Genomic DNA, 22,600 nt, shown 5'->3' with positions numbered 1-22,600 from the left:
CCCTTTAGAAGGCATTTTAACAAAAGGGGCCTTCTAAAAGCAAGTCTACAACACCAGACAATAGGTTGGCAGACAGAAAAGTTGAGTTCTGTATTACACATTATATAACTCAAGATTATTACCACTTTACCTTGCATCTTTTAGGAAAAAAAGAACCACTTTGAAGTGCTTAAAAAATATTACCGATAAATTAAATAATAAGAAGAGTGTGACTAAAAAAACACAAAAAGTTCTGGACAGGCAGAGCAAAGGAAAAGATGACAGAATAGCCTTGAAAGAATTAGTTTTGAGACTCCAATACAAAAGTGTGAATATCACCGTGTTCTAAACAGCAGCATTTCTACTGCCTCTTGAGAACCCCACAGCACCATCAGGATATCACACAGCCTCCCAAAGTGACTGCACAGCTCTTTGTTCCACAAGGACATGTGCTGTCTGATCACACTTGTCCCGACTGACAGGAGCACAAAACGCTCTCATTTTCAACAGCAAAAACTTATGAGCACAAAGCACTTTTCTCTGTCTCTCTTGTAATATTTTTGCAAAGGCTCCCCACCTACCAGATCTCTCAGTGAAGTTGTAACCATTGTGCTTCTGTCAAACCTCTACCTACTGTCATCAGCACTCACCATCACAACCCCTCTCCAGCATCAAGCTGATGGAGGAAATAGTCAGTAGAAAACATCTTATTCAAAGACATATCTTCTCTGGCAGCAGAAGTAATAGTCTAAATTCGGCTTGAACAAAGCCAAGCTCAGTGCTTAACGATATTTCCTAACTATTTTAATTATCTCCCCTTCCCTTACACTGTGTGTGAGAACAAAAATCTCCAAGACATTTTAATTTCAATGTATTTGAAATATTCAAAACACTGGAAATTATGTGGGTCATACACATACATATGCAAAACACACATTTGTGCTCTGTCCAAAAAACAAAAGCGTTTCCTAGGTGAGGCTGTTGAATTAAAAATTAAAAGCAGATGGCTACAACACAACATACTTCTGGAAAGAATCTTAAACTCGAGTTAATTACTTCTTCACAGGATTACAGAGAACCCCAAAACAAAGCTGAAAGCTGCAGGATGTATCAGCCACATGTTATAGTTATATATTATATTGTTGGCTTTTTGCAAATATTAAAATGAATGTTATGTCTGTAAGAATGGGAAATTTTGCTGTATTAACATAGCTCCCTTTATTTCTGTTAGAAATAGTGGTATAATACATATATGTTAAGCTATGACATAGCATTAAAATAAAAACTACTTTTGTCTGTATAACCCAAAGACTGAAAAAGATGGCTGGAGACCCTTTTTTTTTCTTTTGTAAACTATCTTATCCAGATGAAGACAGCAGTGAGCAGAGCTCTGGGGGAGGAATTTATTGCATTTCTGGTATCAGGGATGTAAATCTCAATTGTGCCAAGAAGACTGATCTATTGGGAAGGGGGCAAGAGAAAACTAAACAGAAGAACACCAAAGATCCTAAGAAGAATGTATGAATATGTGTGAGAATTTATGGATATGTAGTAGAGTTCTGTTTTTAAGGGACAATCCTTTGTCAGCAAGGTGTGCTCTCTTGGCTGAATGCAGAGACACCTGGCCCTATCTGTATACTTTATTTTTTTCTCCTAATTGTCTTTTTTTTATTAAACTTTTAAATTCTATAAAAATTACGTGAAACTCGTTTTTCACACACAGGAAACCTAGAACAGTGAGAAAGACACGGAGCTGGCAGACAGGGTGCAGGGGAGGCCACAGAGAGGATCTGGGCTCTGCAGCAGCTCCGGGCACAGCCTGGGCTGCGGGAGCTCCAGAGGAACCTTCCAAACCAAACTATTCTGGGATTCTGAAACACAGGATTACTGCTGAAGTAGGAATCAGATTTGCCCAGGTAGTTGGTAAAAAGATGTTCAAGCATGGGCTAACATCAGTAGGAAGTTGAATGCAAGTCACCACCAGCTTACAAAACGTCATTTCCATGGATTACATAAGAAATAATGGAGATGGTGACAGACAGGGGTCCATCCATGTCTCTGTTTTAAATCTGTAACCTCCCACAGTGCTACCACTACTCTACCTGCCAAGAACTGTCAGAAACATCATTCCTGTTCTTTAATCAGCATAAGAATTGCTGTGGAAATTTACAGTGAGCACCGAACATCCCGTACAGACCTCCCTGAGAAAGCACAATGCCTCTGCAAGCAGCAAGGCCACGCCTGCACTTTCCACCCATCACTGAAATGACTGAAGTTCGGGGCACTCAGGCTCATACTCAGGATCCAGCTGCTGTGGAGGCTCTTACACAGCTTCCTCTGGGCTGCAGAGACACAGAGTGCCACTGCCTGGTTTCCAGCCTCCTGTGAGAGGCTCAGCAGCTCGCATGATGAACACACAGACACTGACAAAGAGCTGCAGAACCCCAGCAGCACTGTCCTGCAGGCCAACACGACGTGCAGAGTGCCAGGGATGGCCTGGAGGAGGGGGAGGCGAGACAGATGTGCCCTGCACACAGTGTCATGTGGGGATGGAAGAGCTGAAAGGCTACAAAAAGAGACAAAAATCTGAAAAACAAAACAAAACCAAACAAAACAACCAAAGCAAAACAAACAGTAACAAAACAAAAACAAAACACAAAAACTAAACAAAACAGCTAAAGATAAAATCCACCCTGCTGAATCCTGTTGATAAATACTCAGGCATCACATAAGATTACAGACTGACTTAATCAGAAAACACAAAATCAAAATTAGCCCACAATTCCTCAGTTTAATTTAAACATGGAAGGAATGTATACACTTCACTGTGTTTTCAAGCTATGCTGGTAGCTTGTTACACATGGTACTCAGGCAGAAGACCTGCAATTGTTGCTTAATTCTTTGTTCACTCTAAAAAGTTATAATAAAAAGGAGAAAAAATCCACAATATATCTTCAGGATTTTGACAATTTTATCCAGATGTTTTTGCACAGATATTCTGAATTATTATCTCTGACGATTAACTATATTCACAATAAGCACCTGATCTATATCTGAATCTGGAAACTCTGGATAGCTGCTCCTCTGGGTATTGGCCATCATTAAAGAAAGATGTGGAAAATACATTCACTCAGGCTGCAGAGGAAAAGAACAACAGCATGGTGATCGCATTCCATTACTGGGGGGCTACAGCCAAATGAGGACAGACTAAGGAAATCAAATTCATTTGGCATGGAGAAAGTCAAGAGGGCATCTTCTCCCACCCAGGGGGCGTTCAGGAAAGCCTGGAGCAGACTCCAGTGAGAGGTGCATGGACAAAACCAGGCAGTCATGAGTTGCACTCTCTCACACAAGACCAACTAAACACCCAAGCAGGTGATGCAGTGAAGCTGGGGGCTTCCTTCCTTGAGCATTTCCCAGAGTGGACAAAAACACGCAACACCTGAGCCCCAGAAAGCTCATCCAAGCCAAGTTTTCCCAAGATTTTGAGAAAAAAATTATTCTAAGAAACTGTGCAGGTCATCAGGTGTGTTATAAACCAGCTGCAGAGCAGCTGCACGTGCAAGGACACAGGGACTGGCTGCTGCTGCACTGCTCTGTGCCACAGAAAAGAGCAGAGTACACAACATTCAATGCAGCTAACACAGGTCTGATGCCTGCTCAGTGCTCACACCACGGCCTCAGGGGACCTGCCTGCTCCTCAGCTCAGGAGCCCAAGGTCTGTGCTCTGAGCAGAGGATGCTCTGTGGAACACCATTTTTTCCATGCAGGAATTCCCTTAACACATCTTCCTGCAGAGGAATTCACCCACCTACAAGGGGAGAGATTTGTTCCCCCCTCATCCATGGGAAAGCTCCATCTGCAACAGGAACTGCAGGACCTACCTTCCGAGCCAACTATTCAACCATATTCTTCAGCAGAGACTGTAGCACAAAGTATCTTTTCTTTTAGTTCTTGGCAAGAGCAACTCCCTGTTCACATTTCCTTCTCCTCTCACACCACTAACAGGACCACTTGAACCAGCCCCAACTGAAAGGATATGGTAGATTATGTAACTACTTCATCCTTCCCTTTTTCCTCCTCAATTTGGAGGCCCAACATTTGGGACGCCAGCAAATTCAAGTACCCTCTACGCTACCGAAATAAAAATTTTAAAGCCGCAACAGGATCTTCCAGACGTCAGCATCGGTAATTACAGACGTCATCAGAGATAGAATAACCCCAAAGTATTAAACAGCTCCAGCCTAAAAATCAGGCCCACTGTTCTGAAGACATTTCAATAACCAATCCAAATCTGCCTTTGCACATGGCCCGGACCTTGCAAAGCCTTTTTACGCTTTTCCAAGAAAGATCCAGTTGTGTGGTGCTCCAGTGCATTGTCCCTGATGACCTCACAGCTGAATGAGGCTGGAAAATTGTATTACCCCTGATTTTCTTCCAGAAATGTCTCCATCTGAGCTGTCCAGCTATGATTAAAATAAAAAGACTCCCGGTTCCAAGCTGACAAAGACACCCTGTGAGATGCTACTTTCAAATATAAACACAATAGGCCAAGTTCTGCTCTAACCCCACTCCTTTCTTCTTTGCTGTTACTCGAGTTATTCTCCCTCAGTGCTGTCAAACCATGGCAGTACCTGGAACAAAGCCTTTCAGATGTGAGCAGGAAGCTGAATGTAAATTCAGGTCTGAAGAGAGCAAGAAACTCCTTAGGAAGTAATCTGAATGAAAGCAAGAGGAGACAGAAAAGAGCAGGAACCTTCATGGTTACATGTGTTAATTTAGCAATTAACACTGCTTTCATTTTCCACTCAAAAACCAGAAGAGGCTCCAAGAGTTTTGGTAATGTGTATTAATGGCACACTATTTTTAATGATTCTACCTCCAACACAATTGTGGCTCTTATAAGTCTAATAAAATGTTTTTAAAAGAGCCCTTTGAATGGTAGACAAATGTTGAAATAAGGTTTCAAACCCCAAGAGCTCTGTGCCAATTGCCAGGAAGGCCAAGCTCTGGTTTCTGAAATGAGGAAGGAGCTGCTGAGTTTGGCTATTACTTGCCTTGCAGAATGAGAAGTGTGGCCCTGACACCAGGTGTGGCTCCCTCCCCAGGAGCACAGAGATTCCCCTATTTTGGCAGCAGCTCCCAAACACCCAAACACCCCTGAAACGTGGGACAGGTCCAGGAGCCCTCCTGGCACCTGGGGACAACCCTGTCCAAGCCTGGGAACCAACACTGTAAAACCAAAGGACAAATCACGCTGCCCATGCAGGAAGAGCTGCTCAGCCCACACATCCCCATCGAGATCTCACTGCTGAAGCAGAATTTGGCACAGGGAACCTCTCATCCCCCTCAGATAAAGAGCTCTGCATGTTTTGTAAGGGTTTTAACACAGGCTGCTGGACAGAAAATGGGATGCATCTGGCTGGTCAATTACACTTGTAATTAATGTCTCCTTGGATAAGCCGATACAGATTTAAGAGTCCATTAAATGTGATGAATTGAACTTGTTAATTTTCCAACAAATCATGTCAGGCTTTCCTGTGAGATGATGCTTAAATACAGCCTCATCTCTAGAAGAATAAATACAAATAGAGTGTTAACAATTATACCCTCTATATGAAATATTTTCTTCTTACGCAACATTCCTGTAATTCAGGAGTGGGATGTTTTCACCAGAAATTGTTATTTACCTTGATTTCGTGTTCTGTGAAAAGCTAATACAAGAGAAAACACAAGGCAGTTCTTCCTATGGGTTAATCTAGCATTTAACTTAACAGATGCTGTGCACTATGTATTGTTTCTTTCCAAGGATTTACCATTAAGGACCCAACTGCAAAAAGCCACTTTAAATTATTTTACAAATAGAAAAAAAAACAACAACATTTTGAGGAAAAAGTTGAAGGTAGCTTGGGCCACATGGTATGCTTTTAAGGAAAAAAAATGAAAAAGAATTCTAAATTGAAATTCAATTTCTCATGTTTACACTTTGGGGGCTGGCAGTGGTTCAGCTCAAAACATAGTTTTGAGTAGCACAAGGCTGCACATTATCCCTGAAGAAGTGAGCTGAAAACAGAGGTGGCAGAGTTTTGTCTCTGCTCTGCCTGGGGTTTTTCAAATAAGCCAAAAATTGAAGAAAAAAAAATAGTATCTTAATTCTACAGACAATGGATACTTACTCCAACTTACTAGACTTTGTAACTGAAGACCTAAGGAAACTGAGTTATAAATCTTGTATTATTAGCAACCAATTAAATGGTTACAATATTAGAAAGAGCAGAGGAATAAAACTCCTAAGTGAAACTGAGTTTTTCTGTCAGATAAAGGATTTTTGTTCACAAGGCACAGGGCCTTCTTTTTGCTCAGTACCTGTCTTTTAAAATGCAATAAGCTGCTGCCATAATCTGTCTGTAAACAATGTTCCAAATAATTCCTTTCACCCAGCTTAACATGAAGGGTACTGCTCTAAATTCTGCTCATGGTCTGTGACGAGACAGAAGTATCTGAACACACATCCCTATTGATACACATTAATTCCTTCACATTTTTGAAATCCTTCCTGTGTCTGGGCTGCAGCAGAGGGACTTCAGATCCTGCTGAGTCCCCTCTCAGCAGCCAGCTCCAAACGAGTGAGAGTGCCACTCTCAACACAGCCACAGCACAAGTTCTCTTTCTTTTAAAAACTAACAAAAAAAAAAAAAGGATTACGTTACAAGAAAGGGGTTTCTTGGTGTTTGTGGGTTTCTATCTCCTGCTGCAGCGCTCCAGAGCTTCTGGTGAAACTCCACTCTGGGACTCCTTTCCTCAGTACATTAAAAACCAAATGTGCTACTCTGCAATTAATAACACCTGATAGTATGCTAATTACATACCACGGGGTGATTAATTGATAGAGTGGGTAGCTTCCCCTCTGCCACGGCTCACAAAATTACATCATGGCTTTGAGTACTGAACAGCAGATTCCAAAATAAGCACTCCAAAATGTAACTTAATTGAAGTTAATTACAAGTGCATTTGATGATGATATGTATGTGAAAGCATTTCTTTGCCTAGGCAGCCCAAGGGCACTGGCATTCAGGTTCTGGTGCCAGGTCAGGTCTGTGCTGGGTCCAAAAGCTGGGCCATGTGTAATTTCTCACACCCAGATTGCTTTTCACCTATTATTAGGTGAAATTAAGGCTATTTTCACCCAGATTAACTCAAAGCACCAGTGTTACGTTTCAGAGGCAAACCTAGCTGGTTCCTGTACTGAAAGCCATGAGGAACAAGTGCACTGTGCTGGCAATATACACAGGATGCTTTATGGTAAGGCTTAACCTCCCCACTTCAAGATGCAAATTCACGCGCTATCTTTTCAGACAATTAAAACAGCTTAACAAATCAATTAAGGCTCTAAGTAAGGATTTTTGACAGCTACACAACTGTTTCCCTTAAAGGCTCTTTTTCCTCTCTTCCTTGCTCACTTTCTCTCAAATGAGCAAGTTTTTTGGTTCTGGTTGTTTTGGGTATTTTTTGTATAGCAAATACAGCACTGCCCTGGTACTGGATTTGATGGATGGACTGTTCAGGAAACAGTTGGTTGTGCACATCCAGAGGGCAGGGGTCAAGGGCTGAGTGCCACTGGATTCTGTGATTATATGAACACCACCACCTTGCTCTTCACAGGGCTCTCCTGGATCTTCCTCAAGCCCTGACAAGACCTGCTCCGCAAAAAGGACAGCCACAAAGCAATAGAAGGCTCGCAGTGAGAGGGCAGGTGGCTGCCCAGGGAGCTGTCCAGGGAAGTTGTCCTTCCCTCCCACACCCCTGCACTGCCCAGGGCTGATAGATGGAGCAGCTAGGAGGGTGTCACTTGTACCCTCCCCCGGGTTGTAGCTGCTGTTTCTCTCTCCACCTGAAGGTCCCCCCAGCCAGGGCTCTGCAGAGGGGACTGCAGGACCAGGACAGTGCCAGGCTGCCAGGAATCTGGCTGGAAACAGGGACAAGGACACCCGAGACACATAAACAGAAGGACAGGGACAAGAGGAGGTGGCAAAGACTCCAGAAAGCAGGAGCATAGCTGTAAAACAACAGGCAGGAGGGATGGAGGGGAAAACAGTTATCTTCCACCTGACAGAAACCAGCCAGACAGTGAAAAGCAGGAATACACTCAAATATATTTGCTAGAAAATGTTCTTAAGTACATCCATCTCCCTCTGTAGAAAGTCCTTCACATAAACTGAAAGCAAGTGTCTTACACAAAATCTTTTTGCTTTAAAAAATACTGTGCTGCTAAGTAATACAGAGTTAATTACTACACTAGTGACTTCAAACTCTCTATTAAGAATCCAGGAAATATTCACGTGATTTTTGAACATCTAACAGTCATTTGTACTATTCCAAATTCCCAGAGGAAGAGTCCATGCCTAAAGCACACTCCTCAGGAGTCTAATTTACCAAAAGCCTCTTACCTCTGCCACACATAGAAAAGAACATCTGTTAAAAGAGACAAACGTTGTCAGTCAAGCACAAAATTAAACTGCTAAAGACAGACCAGAAGATAAATCTCGCTCCTTTCTGCAGTTCAGCAGACATAAAAACCCACTTCAGTTTCATTTTCTTCAAAATTAAGAAAACAATTACATTCTGGGTTTATGAAAAATAAACAAATTCATGGCCTTTCTTTCTTCCCCAGCTCAGGAAGGGCTGGGAACCATGACTACAAGAGCATTGCTCTCCTCACTCCATTTCACTGTTACCTGCATGCCAAACAGGCACAAAGCCTCAGTCCTCCTCTCTCCCACATTTTCTCATTGGCATCACTGCCTGGATTAGATCTGCTGGATTTCTAACTCCTGGCACTAAACAAGGAGGGCAGGAAATGGGGGAAGTAATGCCCGAGAAGGTGACACAACCAAGGTATCCTCAATGCTACTGTTTCACAGGGAAAGGGGTATTCACAGGAAAACTACAAGTCAGCTTCAAAGCTGAGTAACTTATGAAAAAGAAGTCCTCATTAAAACAAAACACTAGGACTTTAAGAAATATACCAACGTTCATCTGTTAAAAAAGATTTAAACTTGCACGCCAGTTTTAAGAGCTTAAGAGTCATTCTCTATTTGAACATGTGAAAAATCACAACATATGAATATACACTGAGGGAAAAAACAAGCAACATCACAATCAAAGGGGACCAAAAAAAGTACCGTAACTTACGTGTCACCTCCTACAGTTTCTGATTTGTCCTGTAATAATAAATCAAACAGATCCCAAAACATGCAAACAAAGGTTTTAAAGTTTTACTTTTCCTGCTTCTGTTTATAAGGTAGGGGTTTTTTTCCTATGTAAAAAGTTAACATTTTGATACCAAGAAACTAGACAAGCATCAGGCTCAAGACTTAATTGTTCTTCATTTAATAATTTCTATCTCAAATGGAGGGGAGGCAAAAAAAATCCAAATCCATGAATACTACTTATCAGTGCAATATTGCCACAAATACTACAGCATGTTTTCCCTGATTTGCAGTCATATGAGAAAAAATGCACTTTCAAACCAGGTGTGAGTCTGGGGAAGCTTATCAGAGCTTTGGCCTGGGGGGAAATTTACAAAATGACAAGGGCTGGGCAAGGCAAGGCCTGCAAGTGCCAGCTGTTGCTGTAAAAAGCAATGCTAACGTTTTTATCTAATTCACCATCCAGGGTAAGAACGGTGTGCTGCACTGCATTTGGACACAGGGCTCTGCAAGTGCCTCTTCATGCCCCTGCAGCAACAACTCCACGTGCCTGGGAGGACAGTAATTCCACCCAGAGGATGTCCCAGACAGTGTGCCAGATAAATACACTTGACTGAGACAGGACTGAACTGCCCAAAAACACCACCCAGGAAAAACTCTCCCAGGTTACTGCATGAGGTGGTCATACTGTGGTGGAATTTTCTCCCCTGTCCATTCAAAAGGAGAGAGCTCTGACATGGCCACTCCAAGCAGCTGGCTGCACAGACCATGGGATGGATTCTCAGCAGTGCCAAACACCTCTCTGGTCATTAAACATCTGTCCCCTGATGCATTTGGGGTTTGTATTTACAGAAAACAGCTCACGTGCTGGTTTTGTACTTCAGCTGCTTTTTTCTTCCCTGCTGCAAATTTAACTGCTTGTAGCTTCATTGTCACAAAACATTCTCAAGATGTTTGTCACAGCTTGCCTTTCACTTAAAAACCCAAGGGAACATTACAAGCTACACAAACCATGAAACCGCTGCTTTATATGATCACCAGCCCTTCAGACACTCTTCACTCCTCTGTTCTACCACTTAATGTGCAATGCTGTTTACTCTCACTGTAACCCTTTGGGGTCTTGTTTTAGCCACTACAAGCCTTCCTGTCCTTGCTCACCTAGAAACTTCAGGAGCTGAGCTGTGTAAATAAATGCACATGCCCTTCACAGTAAAAACAAATTCCTCAACATTAACTACATGAATGCATCCTCTGAGCTGAGCAACCAGCATATAAAGACCCACAAAATTAAAAGCATTTTCTACAGAGTTACAAGTCAGAGTTCATTCCAGCTGAGTTTCTACTTGACTGATGACATAAATCCATAACTCTGTCCATGAGAGCAATTAGCACTGAACAGCACCATTGACCAAATGTAATAAATCCACTACAGCTCACTCTAAGAGACCATGACAGAGACTGGAGAGGAACAAACCTGCAGAGACCTCACCCAATACAGTCAAAAGCAGGGGTCACTGCTAAACCAGAGGGCTATTATCACTGCACTTAACAGAAGGAGCTTGAAATTATATTTGCAGAGGTCCTGAAACACAAATTAAAAAGGCTTGTGTTGAATGATGAAGGTTCAGCTACTTGACGGATCCCACAGTGCCTGGAGAGGGAGGATGGGCTTATCTCTCAATGTGTCTGAAAGAGAAGGGAACTCCAGGGAACCAACTCCAAGCCAAAGACTACTGGAGCACCCAGGAGGGAGCAGAAACCTGAACCCCATATTCAGAACCCTGGGGTTATCACAGGAAAATGAGCTGCAGCCTAAACCAAGCGGTGCAGACCTGGGTGAAACGCTTTGGGTCAGAAGTGAGGTGTGATCAGCCTGTTTTCACAGGGTGCACAAGAATGCTACAGGATGAAACGCTGCAAAAAGAGGGAAAATGGAAAAAAGAGGAACAACAGAGCACTCCAAAGATGCACTGAACTTTACAGTGAAACAAGGAAAAAACGTGGGAAGAGCAAAAATATCCCAAAGGAGCCTCAAAGACAATGTCAAGAGACCAATGCAGGCCAAGTTTTAAAGCAGCCAACATGTGAAGGAGGGTGGGTGCTGTCCCTCCACTAAAAAGAACTTGGAGTACAAAGCTCTGTTCTTCAGAAAAAAACACAAGTAATTTCTGAAGGCAAGACCTTTTCTTTGTTTTCTAGAAAGAAGAAAACTAAAACCATGGAAAGATTTTGCTCCAGGCGGGTCAGCACTTGCAAACAGATGTTACTAACAGCTTGGGAACAGCACAGAACCCACCAGAACAGTTTGTCCTGAGCCAGTTTTTGTAACCTACTTTTAATATAAGCTTTGCTTTTGCGGGAAGGCTCTTCACTGGCCCCCAGCTCAGTTTGCTTGAATAGTATTTTCTGGTCGTTAAATCTGCCCTAGAATAGTGAAGAATATAAAAAAACCCTCACAGAAATTCAAGGGAAGCACAGAGACTTTCACCTCTAGTCAGTGTTAACAGGGCACTGAACCAACCTAGGGCTGCTCTCATAAAGCTGCAGTGCTTTACATTAGCTCAACATTTTACTTCACTCTTTTGGTAACCAGAAGCATCGTTTTTGTGCTGGGCACATCACCTTGCTCACTCAGTGACAAGTTCTGTAAGCAACACTTAACACCAAATCACCCCTGCTGCAATTCTTACACTACACAGGAGGACTAGAAAGGCTTGACTTCTCTCTTCTCCTCTTCTCTCCTCCCTTCCCTTCTCTCCTCTTCTCCCCTCTCTTCTCTCTTCTTTCCTCTCTCCCCTCTCTTCTTTCAACCTCTCCAAGCTCTAGTCTCCTGGACTCTTTTCTCTCCCATTTTTACCCTGTTTTCATAGTTTCAGTGTTTTTCTGATGCATCCCTAACGCACAAAGAGATGAAGAGCCTTCTTGAGCCACAAGATCTAGTTCCCATTTAATTAGAAAGATATAGTTCTTCAAAGAACTATAGAAATTAAACTTTTTACAGCTCATGGGAGATTCTCAACAAGTGGTTTCAGGAAGGAGCTGGTAAAGGATGAAATCACTGGGTACTGGGCCAATAACCAAACCTGAATACTACAGATATCTCAATACGCACTGAAATTGAATCAGTGCTGTACAAAAGGATCTGTACAAAAACAAACCTAATTAAAAGAACAAGAAAGCAGCATATTGAAATCACTTAAATTACTATGAAATACTTCAGAGCCCCCTAGTGGCTTAATCTCTGGTACAAGAAAAAAAAAATCCACGAAGAATTGTTTTTAAAATAAAGCTACTGAGGTGTATTGCAGTAATATGTTCTATTTTTGTCACTTTCATGTAATTAGAGGCATTTGGGCTGGAAAGCTGCCTAGCAAATTACCAGAAAAGTGAAAAAACTACAAACTAATCCCTGTTCACAAAATCAGCTAATGGGTAGCATTTTTTGTCTTCATAAAAACCAGAAGTCACTCATTAACATTCTCAACTGTGCACAACCAAAAAAACACAAAGGAAAAGGAAAAATAAATCACAACCACTCTCCAAAATTCACACCAGAATGACACATTCAAAACTGAAATGTCAAGCTCTAAACTAGCTCTCTACTGTATGGTTAAAAAGAAGAAAGTGAAAAACTGAAGTTTTCTCAAAAAATTGCATCCGTAAGATTTCATCCCCTCTGTTCAGAAAACATGCTTCATCCTCCATCCATCACCCCAAAAATTACATCCTACTCTGGCTCTGCTACACAAAACAGGTAACAAATTTCCTGTTGAAATATGCCAAGAGAACTCAAAGCAAAGAGATGATCAGTCACAACACTTCCAGGTCTGTACCCAAGTCCAAGATGATGTAACAGGACAAACAGGATGAAATACCAGTTACAAAGGCTTTCTACACCTATCTACATTAATAGAAAAGGAAATCTGACATCTTTTACAGACCTCAAAACTATGACAACCAGGGAACAAAAGGCCACATAACACCTCTTTTAGTTCTGAACAGTAAGTGCGTGAGCTTGGAAATTATTCCAGCGGATGCTGTAACCAGGAGTGTGGTGGCAGGACCATGACAACGTTTAAGTGCACAAATCTTTCACAGGCCGGAGACAGAAGCCATGAACCTCTGTCTAAACACAACTTAGGAGCAAGTGCCCAGGACTCAGTGGGATTTGGGAGGTTCTGAACCCAGCAACAAACCGCAGCCGCTCTGAAAAGGGCCCTGACAGAACTACACGTCCATACCTGCTTCTGGATCTCAGCTCCACCAGGGCTCTGGGAAAGAGAACCCCAAACAACAGCCCCCCCACAGAACTCACCTCATGGAGGTTATACTGTGGATGAGCTTTTCAGATTGATCTGACAGCCTAGGTGGAAGAATTATCTCAACTGGCTGCAGGCGCAGAACCCGACTCTCCAGCTCCGAGCGGGAAGCACAGTCCCGAAAACTGTCAAAAATTACTTCTCCTGTCGTTGGCTGGATCGCCTGACAAACAAAAATATACACATATATCCACTGAATATTCACATTTGCAGGGAGTGCTTCACTGGCTCAAACTGTTAACCAGAAAGAAAATCTGTGGTGTAAAATTATACAGCACCCCCACACACTGTCAGAGTGGCAAATCAAAAAACCTGAATGTGCTTTTTTCCAAAGCCATGATACAACAATAACTTCAAAATACTAACACAACTTTGTCTCAGAGAGTGACAACAATACCTCACAAATGTAAATGTGCTCTTGTTAGCAGTCCATTGCTGTTCAGTTTTTAATAGCAGACAAATCTATTAACTGAAGTCTGTGAAATGCACACGTAATTTGAACTGGAATTTGAACACTTGCTTTTGTTGTTCTCTCCCAGCAGCAGCATGACATTCAAACAGAGACACAATCAAGATACTTTTAAATTAATTCATTACCAGCTGACTGGGCTTCAGTTAGCACTATGTTTTGCTGGTTAAACAGGACTGGGTTTAATCTTCACCATAAAAGACAATACAACCCTGAAATGTATGTGGTAAAAAATCCTAAGTCTCTTCCTCTAAAGAATAGTATTTTGTAGAGGCAAAAAGTGCACATAAGACTTAAAATATTGACCCTAAAAATGTTTAAATGTTGAAATTTGTAAAGCATCTGAATAGTGATTTCCCTAATGTATTTGGTTAAAATACTAATATGTTTTCAAGTGAAACAGCAGCAAAACCAGTTTGATAAATGTTCAACTATCAACTCTGTATCTTTTCTGCAGTTTTCAAATATAAAACCATCATAGTTCACACACAGATATCTTACCTAAAGTGCCTCTTTTGTAAAAAAAAACAAACAAAACAAAAAACAAAAAATCAATTCCTACTCCCCCGCAAAATAAAATCTGAAAGACAGAACACTCATGAATTTAACAAGGCAGCCACCCACCTCCCCAGGAAGAAAACCAAAACGCACAACAAAACAACCCCACGCACACCCTGAAATACTGACTCCTGAGAAACCAACTCACCACGATGCCTGTAACTGTGTCACCTTTCTTCCTGTCTTTCAGGTTGTCTCCATTTTCACAGATGCAGAGGAGGTAGTTGTCAGGGACATCTGCTGCTACCTCTTCAACATCTACAGAATCATCCAGCTTCAACAAAGGGTTCACATGTAACAAATGTTAAAAAAAACAGCACACGGGTTTGGGTGGACTGTTCACCATTAGGTCTTTTCCAGACCCAAGTCTTGTACTCTCAGACATTAATCTAGCAATCTTTTCAGCTCCTGGTATCTAGTAAGTGTGTTTGAGAAACTAAATTCAAAACATGAGGTAGATAAGACAGGATAAAGGAAAACAAAAAAATTCAAAGAAAATAAATTAAATTCATTGGTTAAAAGATGTTTCTCTCTCATTTTAACATTTGCTAGGCAAGACCTGCAGGACACTGCAGATTTGGTAAGTCCCCACTTGGGGATGACTTCAGAAAGCAACTACACAACAAAGCTACAGCCCTGAGGAGATTACATTGTTTGTAAAGACAGCAAGATGTTTTACCACAACATAAAATTAAAGGAACTTTATTTCCTGCTGCCACTCATGTCAGCCACTAGCTGCTCATGTTCAATCCTGGTGATAACACCAGAATCAAGACATCCCAAAGGTTAGTCTGAAACCAAGTTTATTTGAAAAGGATATCTTCTCCAATAAGTGTAGACTTAGTGTAGAGGGCAGTCAGCTTACGGCTGAAGAGAGAGCTTTTATTTTCTCCAGCAGCTTTCAGTGCTGCAGTTTCCATTTGTTTTATTACTCCAACCTACAGGCAAACAAACAAGAAACAAAGTTAGATCTCTGGTAATAAATTATTATTTTTATTATTCTATATATCTGGTAATCTTTTAAGATGTGCAAACAACAAATGCATAATTCAAGCTGGAATATATCATCAACAGAAAGGGCTCTCACATCAATCCCACTAATGAGATTATAAGGCACTGCTTTTCCTGACCCTTTTCCCACTCCTGACTGCCCTCTCAACTTCTGTACCTGCGCTTCTCGTCCTATTTTGAAACAATTTAGCTGGACATCACTGCTTATTAGAGAATGGTTGTTTGCATCCAATTTAGAATCAACAAGTCCTTTTCTCAGAAAAGGAAGCAGAAAAAGAAGTTATCACCAAAAAGTCAAAGAATTACAGGGATTCAGAACAGGAAGGAACAGAGTGGGGAAAAAGAAAATGGGCTGGGATAAGAAAAACAAGGATGTGAGGAATAATAAAACAGAGAGCAGATATGTACATTTCTCCTTATTAAATGCAAAAACTTGATACAGAAACACTGAAAAAAATAACTGTTCTGGAACTGTTCCTGAAAAAATGAAGACACTTCTAGGAATCTGCTAGTGGCTCATGACACCCCCAGCACAGAGAAATTGAAACAAAGAGAAGTTGGCCATTTCTCCTGCAGGAACCAGTGATAATGAGCTGCCCACTTCTCAGACGAAACCAGGTTGTGGTACAAGCAGTGCAAGTTCTCTCAGCGCAGGTCTGTACTCAATTAGCAGGAGTCAGGGGTAACCTTGTGTCCCTTGGCTACCAGGCGGCGCACGTGGACGAAGAGGCGGTGGCTGGGGATGCTGGCAGTCATGAAGTTGTGATCCAGGTGACAGTAGATGTTCAGCTCTTTAGCTGCAATCTGCAACAAGAGTCAGCCAACGGGTCACAAAGTAATTTAAGAAGGTAAGGAGCTTATCTCTAAGACAACAGTGATGCACAACTACAATTAAAAGCTCGGTGACAAAGGGAAAACATTCCAGGAGAAAGCCTGTCCCAGCATTGCCATAAACAGGGGATTCACTATCACAGGCTGCAGGTGTCAGGTTTTAAGGCTGCACCTTGATCTTTACCACTGTGAGGTAAACCACCCACACTGCAAACACAGGGTCTGGAACACAGCTCAGCAAAAGGTCAAATGATTTTCACGCCACTAAAAACACAGCGGGAATGGAAGTACTTAGTTTGTGGTCATAAAGATGGGATTGCTCTGGCCAATCAACTAAAATTCTGAAAAATCGATACTGAACAGCAGTGGAAACCAAATACTTGATAAAAAAAGAGTAACAACACTTACTAAAACAACACTTACTAAATTATCATGTGTGATTTTTATTGTCTTCTTGCCCCCCAGCAAAAAGGCAGGTGTTCACTGACCAGAGAATGTGGTGTTAGGTAGGACCTGCAGGCAAGCACTGACCCGTCTATCTGAACAGCATATTTCTATTTCTGGGCTGTAAGTACACCAGCAAATGAGCAGACAAATTACACAGCACAAAAATGATGGGGAAAATGAATTCCCAGTAACCAGGCAACATTTCTCACTGGTCTCAAGTGTGGAAATAGCACCAAACAAAGGTTGGTAGCAACGACTTTTGGGATAGATCATAAGAAAAAGCATTATGAAACATTTATGAACCATCACTTTAAACTCACGTTTGTTATCCAGTCCTTTCCAGTTCCTACAGATCTGCCATGCCTACCCACATGCCCCATGTCTATAGATGTGACCCATCCAGGCATGACTCAGGATGCTCTCTGCACCCAGGCTGTACCTGATACATCCTTTTTAACACCTTTTGCTCCACTGCCTTTCAACCTGAGAGATTCCCAATGTCAAACATTAGAATTATATATTGGATATATATTAGAGTTCTGAACCACGATACACAATTCACCTCTGAAAGTTTTTCAACTTCAGCTCTGACAAAAAATTATTCTAGGAGCTCACCTTAAATTCTCAATATACAGAACAGCAAGAACTACCATTTGATTACAAAATAATAAATACCATTTTGGCAAAAAAAATGTGTGCATAATGGATAGACTTGAATTTCCAGCATGCTGAGATTTTTCATCCTGATTTCAAGTAACAAAACAAAACAAAATACCCCTTAAAACTTCTGCCCCCAAAGAAGTCTCCCTTCCAGAGCTGACCACAGATCTAGGATGACATCAGCTTAATGCCAAGTATCTTTCCACAACCTTGGAAAAAATTACCTCTGCATCTTGTCCAAAGAACCGGTATTTGTATCCACATTCCACACACAAAATAGCATCTTTATACTTCTTCTTCATTTCTATGAATTGGAGTTCTAGTGGAGTGTAAATGCTTTTGGTTCTTCTATTAAGATTTGTATCTGAAGAATTTTGAGAATTTTCATAGGACTTAAGAGAGGCAGAAAACTGACTGAGATTACACTGTAACCCCTCCTGTAAATAAAGGACGAGAAAGTATAATTAGGAACCATCAAACAAGTCAATTGCCCCCTCCCTGGCTTGCACTGACCACAGAGCTAAAGACTGTTCTTGCACTGAAGAGCCCCGAAGCTGCAGCACAACTACTGAAGCAGGATATACAGAATACAGTATGTTTGGAATGAAAAGGAATTAAAAAGTCATGAAAGCTGAAGTTGATTTGTCCTCAGATACCTGAGGGGAAATCAGAACCCTATTGTATCATAAGCTCTCAAAGCACAGACCAAGGCTATGCAGGCTGCAAAGACTGGGCAGCCTAAACCAGACAGATATACATTGAAATAAGGATGAATTACTGCTCTACAGGTGAGAAACTTCAGCACAAAGAGATTAATGATGTTCCAAAAACCCACAGTAAATCAAGAAATAAACCAATTTGAGTCTCACTTCCCTGTCTCAGCCACCAAAACTCTACTCCTTCTCCAGTCTGCACCTCCTCTCTAAGTTCAGCAAATATCCCAGAATAACTCAAACACAGAAAATCTACACTACAGTTTCTAAAACCTTAAATGTGAAAGGCTTTGAGCCCACTCTGTCTGCAGTTTATCATTTACAATGACATTATATAGCCTATTCTTGCCAAGCAACTTCAGCTCTACCACTCTGTATTGTTCTGTATTGTCAGCAGAGTAATGGGTTCAGAAGTGCAGAGAAGAACACTGAAAAGAGTTTCACTTACAGCAAAGTTCCTCCTCACTTACATCAAAAGATCAAGTACAGGTAATATGGTTTAAAAAAAGATACAAAGACAACACCCTCCAGAATTTTTTTAAGCATATGGCTATTGAAGACACAATTGATCAGGTTGTGCTGTAAGTTCTCTATCCGCAAATAAATCCAATAAACTTCCATTTCTACCAAGGGCCCCATTCAGACTATGAGAAACAAAGTGAACAGACTGTTTATCAGCAATGGTAATTCAGAGAAAACACAGAGATAGCTTAAATCACATACTTTGGGTCATGGAAATGTACAAGGACTGCAGTCGGAGAACAACCCGGGGAAAACAGCGCTCAGCTGTAACTCCAAAATCCCCACAACTGCATACAATTAAGCAAGAGAAGCCAGCCCAGCACAAATAAAGCTGCACTGCACCCAGAACCTGGGTGGCCTCAGGAGCTCAGATGTCTCTGATGCACAGTCCTCAGCCCACAGACACGGCGGTCTTGAGTCCAAGGTCTGTGCCAGCCAAACAGGACGACCTTGTCTCGTTTTACAGGAAATTGTAGTGGCAAAGCATGGGCAAGTGCATGAAACAAGGCAAAAGGAGCAAAAACAAACACAAAAGCTGACTCGTTGAGATGGTCATACATTAGCAGCTGGAGGAAGGTTACTGAGTAAAAAGCAAGACACAAACAGCAAAAAGGGCCCCTTCCAAGGAAGGTAAGCCAGACCTGAAATCAGTTTTCTGGGCTCTCCCAACACATCTTCATAACCTCAATCCCTCACCACAACAGAATTCTCTTGCCACAAGCAGCTCACTTCAGCATTTGGACCCCACATTCACACAAAGCAGACACCCCCAGCTGAAGGTCACAGCCCTCAGACAGGGAAGGTTAAAATCAGCTGCACAGCTTTGGACACAAGCTCCTTCCCTCGGAAAGCCAGACACAGAGCTCCACTAAAGAGCAGCTACCACAGAAAGCCATGAGGATGTGAAACTGAGCAGGCTGACCCCCACTCCCCCATTAGTTAACGTTAACTAATGTTAACTAGACCCATAAGTAAAGGGGAAACGAAATACTATGACTCCACTCAAGTCTCTTGACTTGCACCATACATATCATAATGACAATTTTGCCTGTGAGCTACCCCTATCTTCTGCAGATAAAAAAGTAGTGATACTTTTACTAGTTAGATTTACCAGCAACTAGATTAATCCACATCTCAGTGATAAACCCACACACAATTTTTGCAAAGAATTTTGCTAGAAGTTTGAGAGCCCCCATGAAAACTGGTGGGACTGAAAGCACACTGAAATGAAAGCAAAGTGCCACTCTGAACATGTGTTATTAGGGAGCTACAGCTTCCCTCACAGGCACAGGTGGCACCAACAGGGTTTCTGTTCCCTTGTCATGCTGTTGTTCACTGGTATCACTGAGGAGCCAGAACAGCCACTCTGCTCACCCAGCAAAGAGCTTCAGGAAAACATCTGTACATAAGCACAGGTCTGTGGGGCTCTGCTGCACCATTCCATGTCACAAAATGAAGCTTGTGCCAAAGCCTGCTGGTTTAACTCACAACAAGCAACCTGCACACAGCACAGGGCCACCAGAGCTCTGCATACCTTCTGTGCCACCTTTGGGCTGGTGTCCCGAGACGGAAGATTGGTGTTCCTCAATTCTGAGCTCCTCCCAGTAACACTGGGACACTTTTCCAAACTCAGATGTCCTTTCTCCTGAAAGCCATCTTCCTGGACTCTGGCACACTGCTGGTTTGAATCACTGCAGAACTCTTTCAGCCTGTCCAGAGTTTGCAAACAGATACGGGACTTCTCACACTTCTGAGAGTCTTCTTTGATAAAAATTCAAAACAAAAGCATATTAGCAACTTGTTTTCTAAAAGAGAATGTCTATTAGAGGAACATCAGTGAGCACAGAACACAAGCATTTTGCTCCATGTCCCTCTCCCCTGTGTTCCCTCTCCTCTCCCACCGCAGTATTTCTGCCAGCCTGACAGAATTGTGCATTTAAGCAGCTTGGTTAACTTCCCTGGGAAACCAATATTCCTCACTTGTCTGCTTCTTTCTATGTGGGAAGAGATGCATCATTATTTTTTGGACTGAAAATACAGACCCATAAAGTTAGCTAAGAATATTGGGAATCAAGCAGATTTTCTTTCAGTACATTTTTTTAAGCAGGCAATATTGCTTCTTGAGGGTGTCCCAGTGATACTTCAAAGCATCACACCAACAAATTTAATACTGTTCCCACTTTGAAACTTAAGAGGCTAATTCTTTCTATTGAAATGTAATGAACTTTATATTCACTGGTTTTCACACCAGCATTATTAAATTCTCTGTTCAAAGCCAAATGGAACTCAGGCATTTCCAAGGCAATGGAGCAGCTGACAATTAAAAACTTATTTACTGGCTGCCAATGCTTAAAGGTTTGCTAACAGTCAACTCACTTTTATCCTGAGTCTTCAGTGGGTTACAGATCTCTTCCAGAGTAATTTGTCGTGCCTTGGTCTTCTTTTCACAGGGTTCATTGCTTTCAGTAGATGAGCTCCTTTTACTGCCAAATTCAGAAGCCTGAAACGTAAATTAAACTAATAAGTTCAGTTACCTTTTCTGTTTCCTGTCCTCTGAAAGAGAATAATGCAACCAACAACTTCACAGGAAATTAATTCAAAATAATCCAACCTCCCGTCCCTGGTATTGTTCAAGGCTGGGTTGGGGGAGCCTGGGGCATCCTGCTCCTTAGATGTCTTTTGAAACATGCAGTTAGAACACTATGTAAACAGGAAATTCATCCATTTTGCTGTTTCATCACTGATCTTTTGCAAGAAGCTTGACTAAATACAAAGAAGTAACTTGTAGGTCCAACAAAACATAAACACTTTGCACAGAAGCACACTACAGGTGCTTGCAGCAGCTTACATCCACACTTCATATTGTAACCTCAGATGGTTTAACCATGGAATTCCAATTTCCTTAGAACTAAGCAGGAACTCCAGCCTCACCAACTAAACCCAAAACCTCCACATAAGTACATGAGTATCAGTTTTCAAGCCCACTGTTAAATACCACCAAATTAACACTAACTAGGAAGCTTTTCCTACAAGGGCAGAAAGCTGTAATAACGCCTTTCAAAATGTATTTGGACCGAAGGCAACCAAAATAGCTGACTTGAGTCAGAGGTAGAAAAAGCAAACACCATTCCAGGGCCAGAAGAGGCTGGAAACAATCACTACAGGGAGACTGGAAAATACAAACTCAGAATGAAATCCAGCTGCTGAGACACAGCCACTTTTCCCCAGGGGTGCAAAGGGAGGATGTGCATCACTTGCAGGCTCTTTTGGCCTTCCACCTACCAGCACTCAGACCTCAAGACACCTGAGCTCCAGCACCACGCGTGCCAGAGCTGCCCAAAAATGGGATTCATTCCTCCGCGTGCCACAAGCCGACAGTGACACCGTGCAGAGAGAGGCTGGGTGTTCCATCAGTGCTGGGCAGGCCTGCTGCTGGGGCTGTTCCAGCACACCCCACTGCCCTTTCCCTGCACTTATTTCCATTCTTTACCGGCAGCCAGAGCCGCTCCTGGGCCAGGAGGGGTTAAATTGCCGGGGGGCTGTGTGCCCCCAGCCCGGCTCTGCAGCTGCTCCGGGCCGGGGGCTGTCCCCAAAAGTGGGGTTCAGCTGTGCACCCTGAGCATCCTGAGCATCCCGGCAAGGGTGCAAGGCATGCATGGACACACACCCACAGCTGGATTTACATCCTTAAAATTAGCTAACTCCTTGACTAAGGGATGCTGCTGCTGCCTGTCCCACTGATCACGTCTCACCTCCTGCTGATCAGGCTTCAAAGTACACAAAGACCAAACCTCAGAGAACATCCTGACTCATGATAACCACAACCTATCCCACATTCTGCAAAACTAGAAGGCACAGGGGTTCAACACTGGCCAGTGTTAT

At 42.3% G+C, this 22,600-nt stretch overlaps 1 protein-coding gene across 5 annotated transcripts in view; it reads right to left on the bottom strand.

Annotated features, from left to right (window-relative positions):
* The window catches only part of MSH3 (mutS homolog 3), an 86,204-nt gene that overhangs the window by 62,556 nt on the left and 1,048 nt on the right, over nt 1-22,600 (bottom strand). For 3 of the 5 annotated variants that reach the window (XM_086868831.1, XM_086868834.1, XM_086868832.1), the window contains exons 2-8: nt 21,095-21,218; nt 20,253-20,479; nt 17,708-17,920; nt 16,233-16,349; nt 15,355-15,472; nt 14,683-14,828; nt 13,504-13,670 (exon numbers count right to left, since the gene is read on the bottom strand). In XM_086868831.1, coding sequence (XP_086724957.1) covers nt 13,504-13,670; nt 14,683-14,828; nt 15,355-15,472; nt 16,233-16,349; nt 17,708-17,920; nt 20,253-20,479; nt 21,095-21,218 — 1,112 coding nt within the window. The remainder of the gene's footprint in view (nt 1-13,503; nt 13,671-14,682; nt 14,829-15,354; nt 15,473-16,232; nt 16,350-17,707; nt 17,921-20,252; nt 20,480-21,094; nt 21,219-22,600) is intronic. The other 2 variants (XM_086868833.1, XM_086868836.1) reach the window with 1 other exon arrangement.

The sequence above is a fragment of the Cyanistes caeruleus genome, chromosome Z, assembly GCF_971803275.1.
Source record: "Cyanistes caeruleus chromosome Z, bCyaCae1.hap1.1, whole genome shotgun sequence".
Taxonomy (NCBI): Eukaryota; Metazoa; Chordata; class Aves; order Passeriformes; family Paridae; genus Cyanistes; species Cyanistes caeruleus.
Note: the sequence above shows the minus strand (reverse complement) of the source record. Positions and strands in the feature narration are given on the sequence as shown.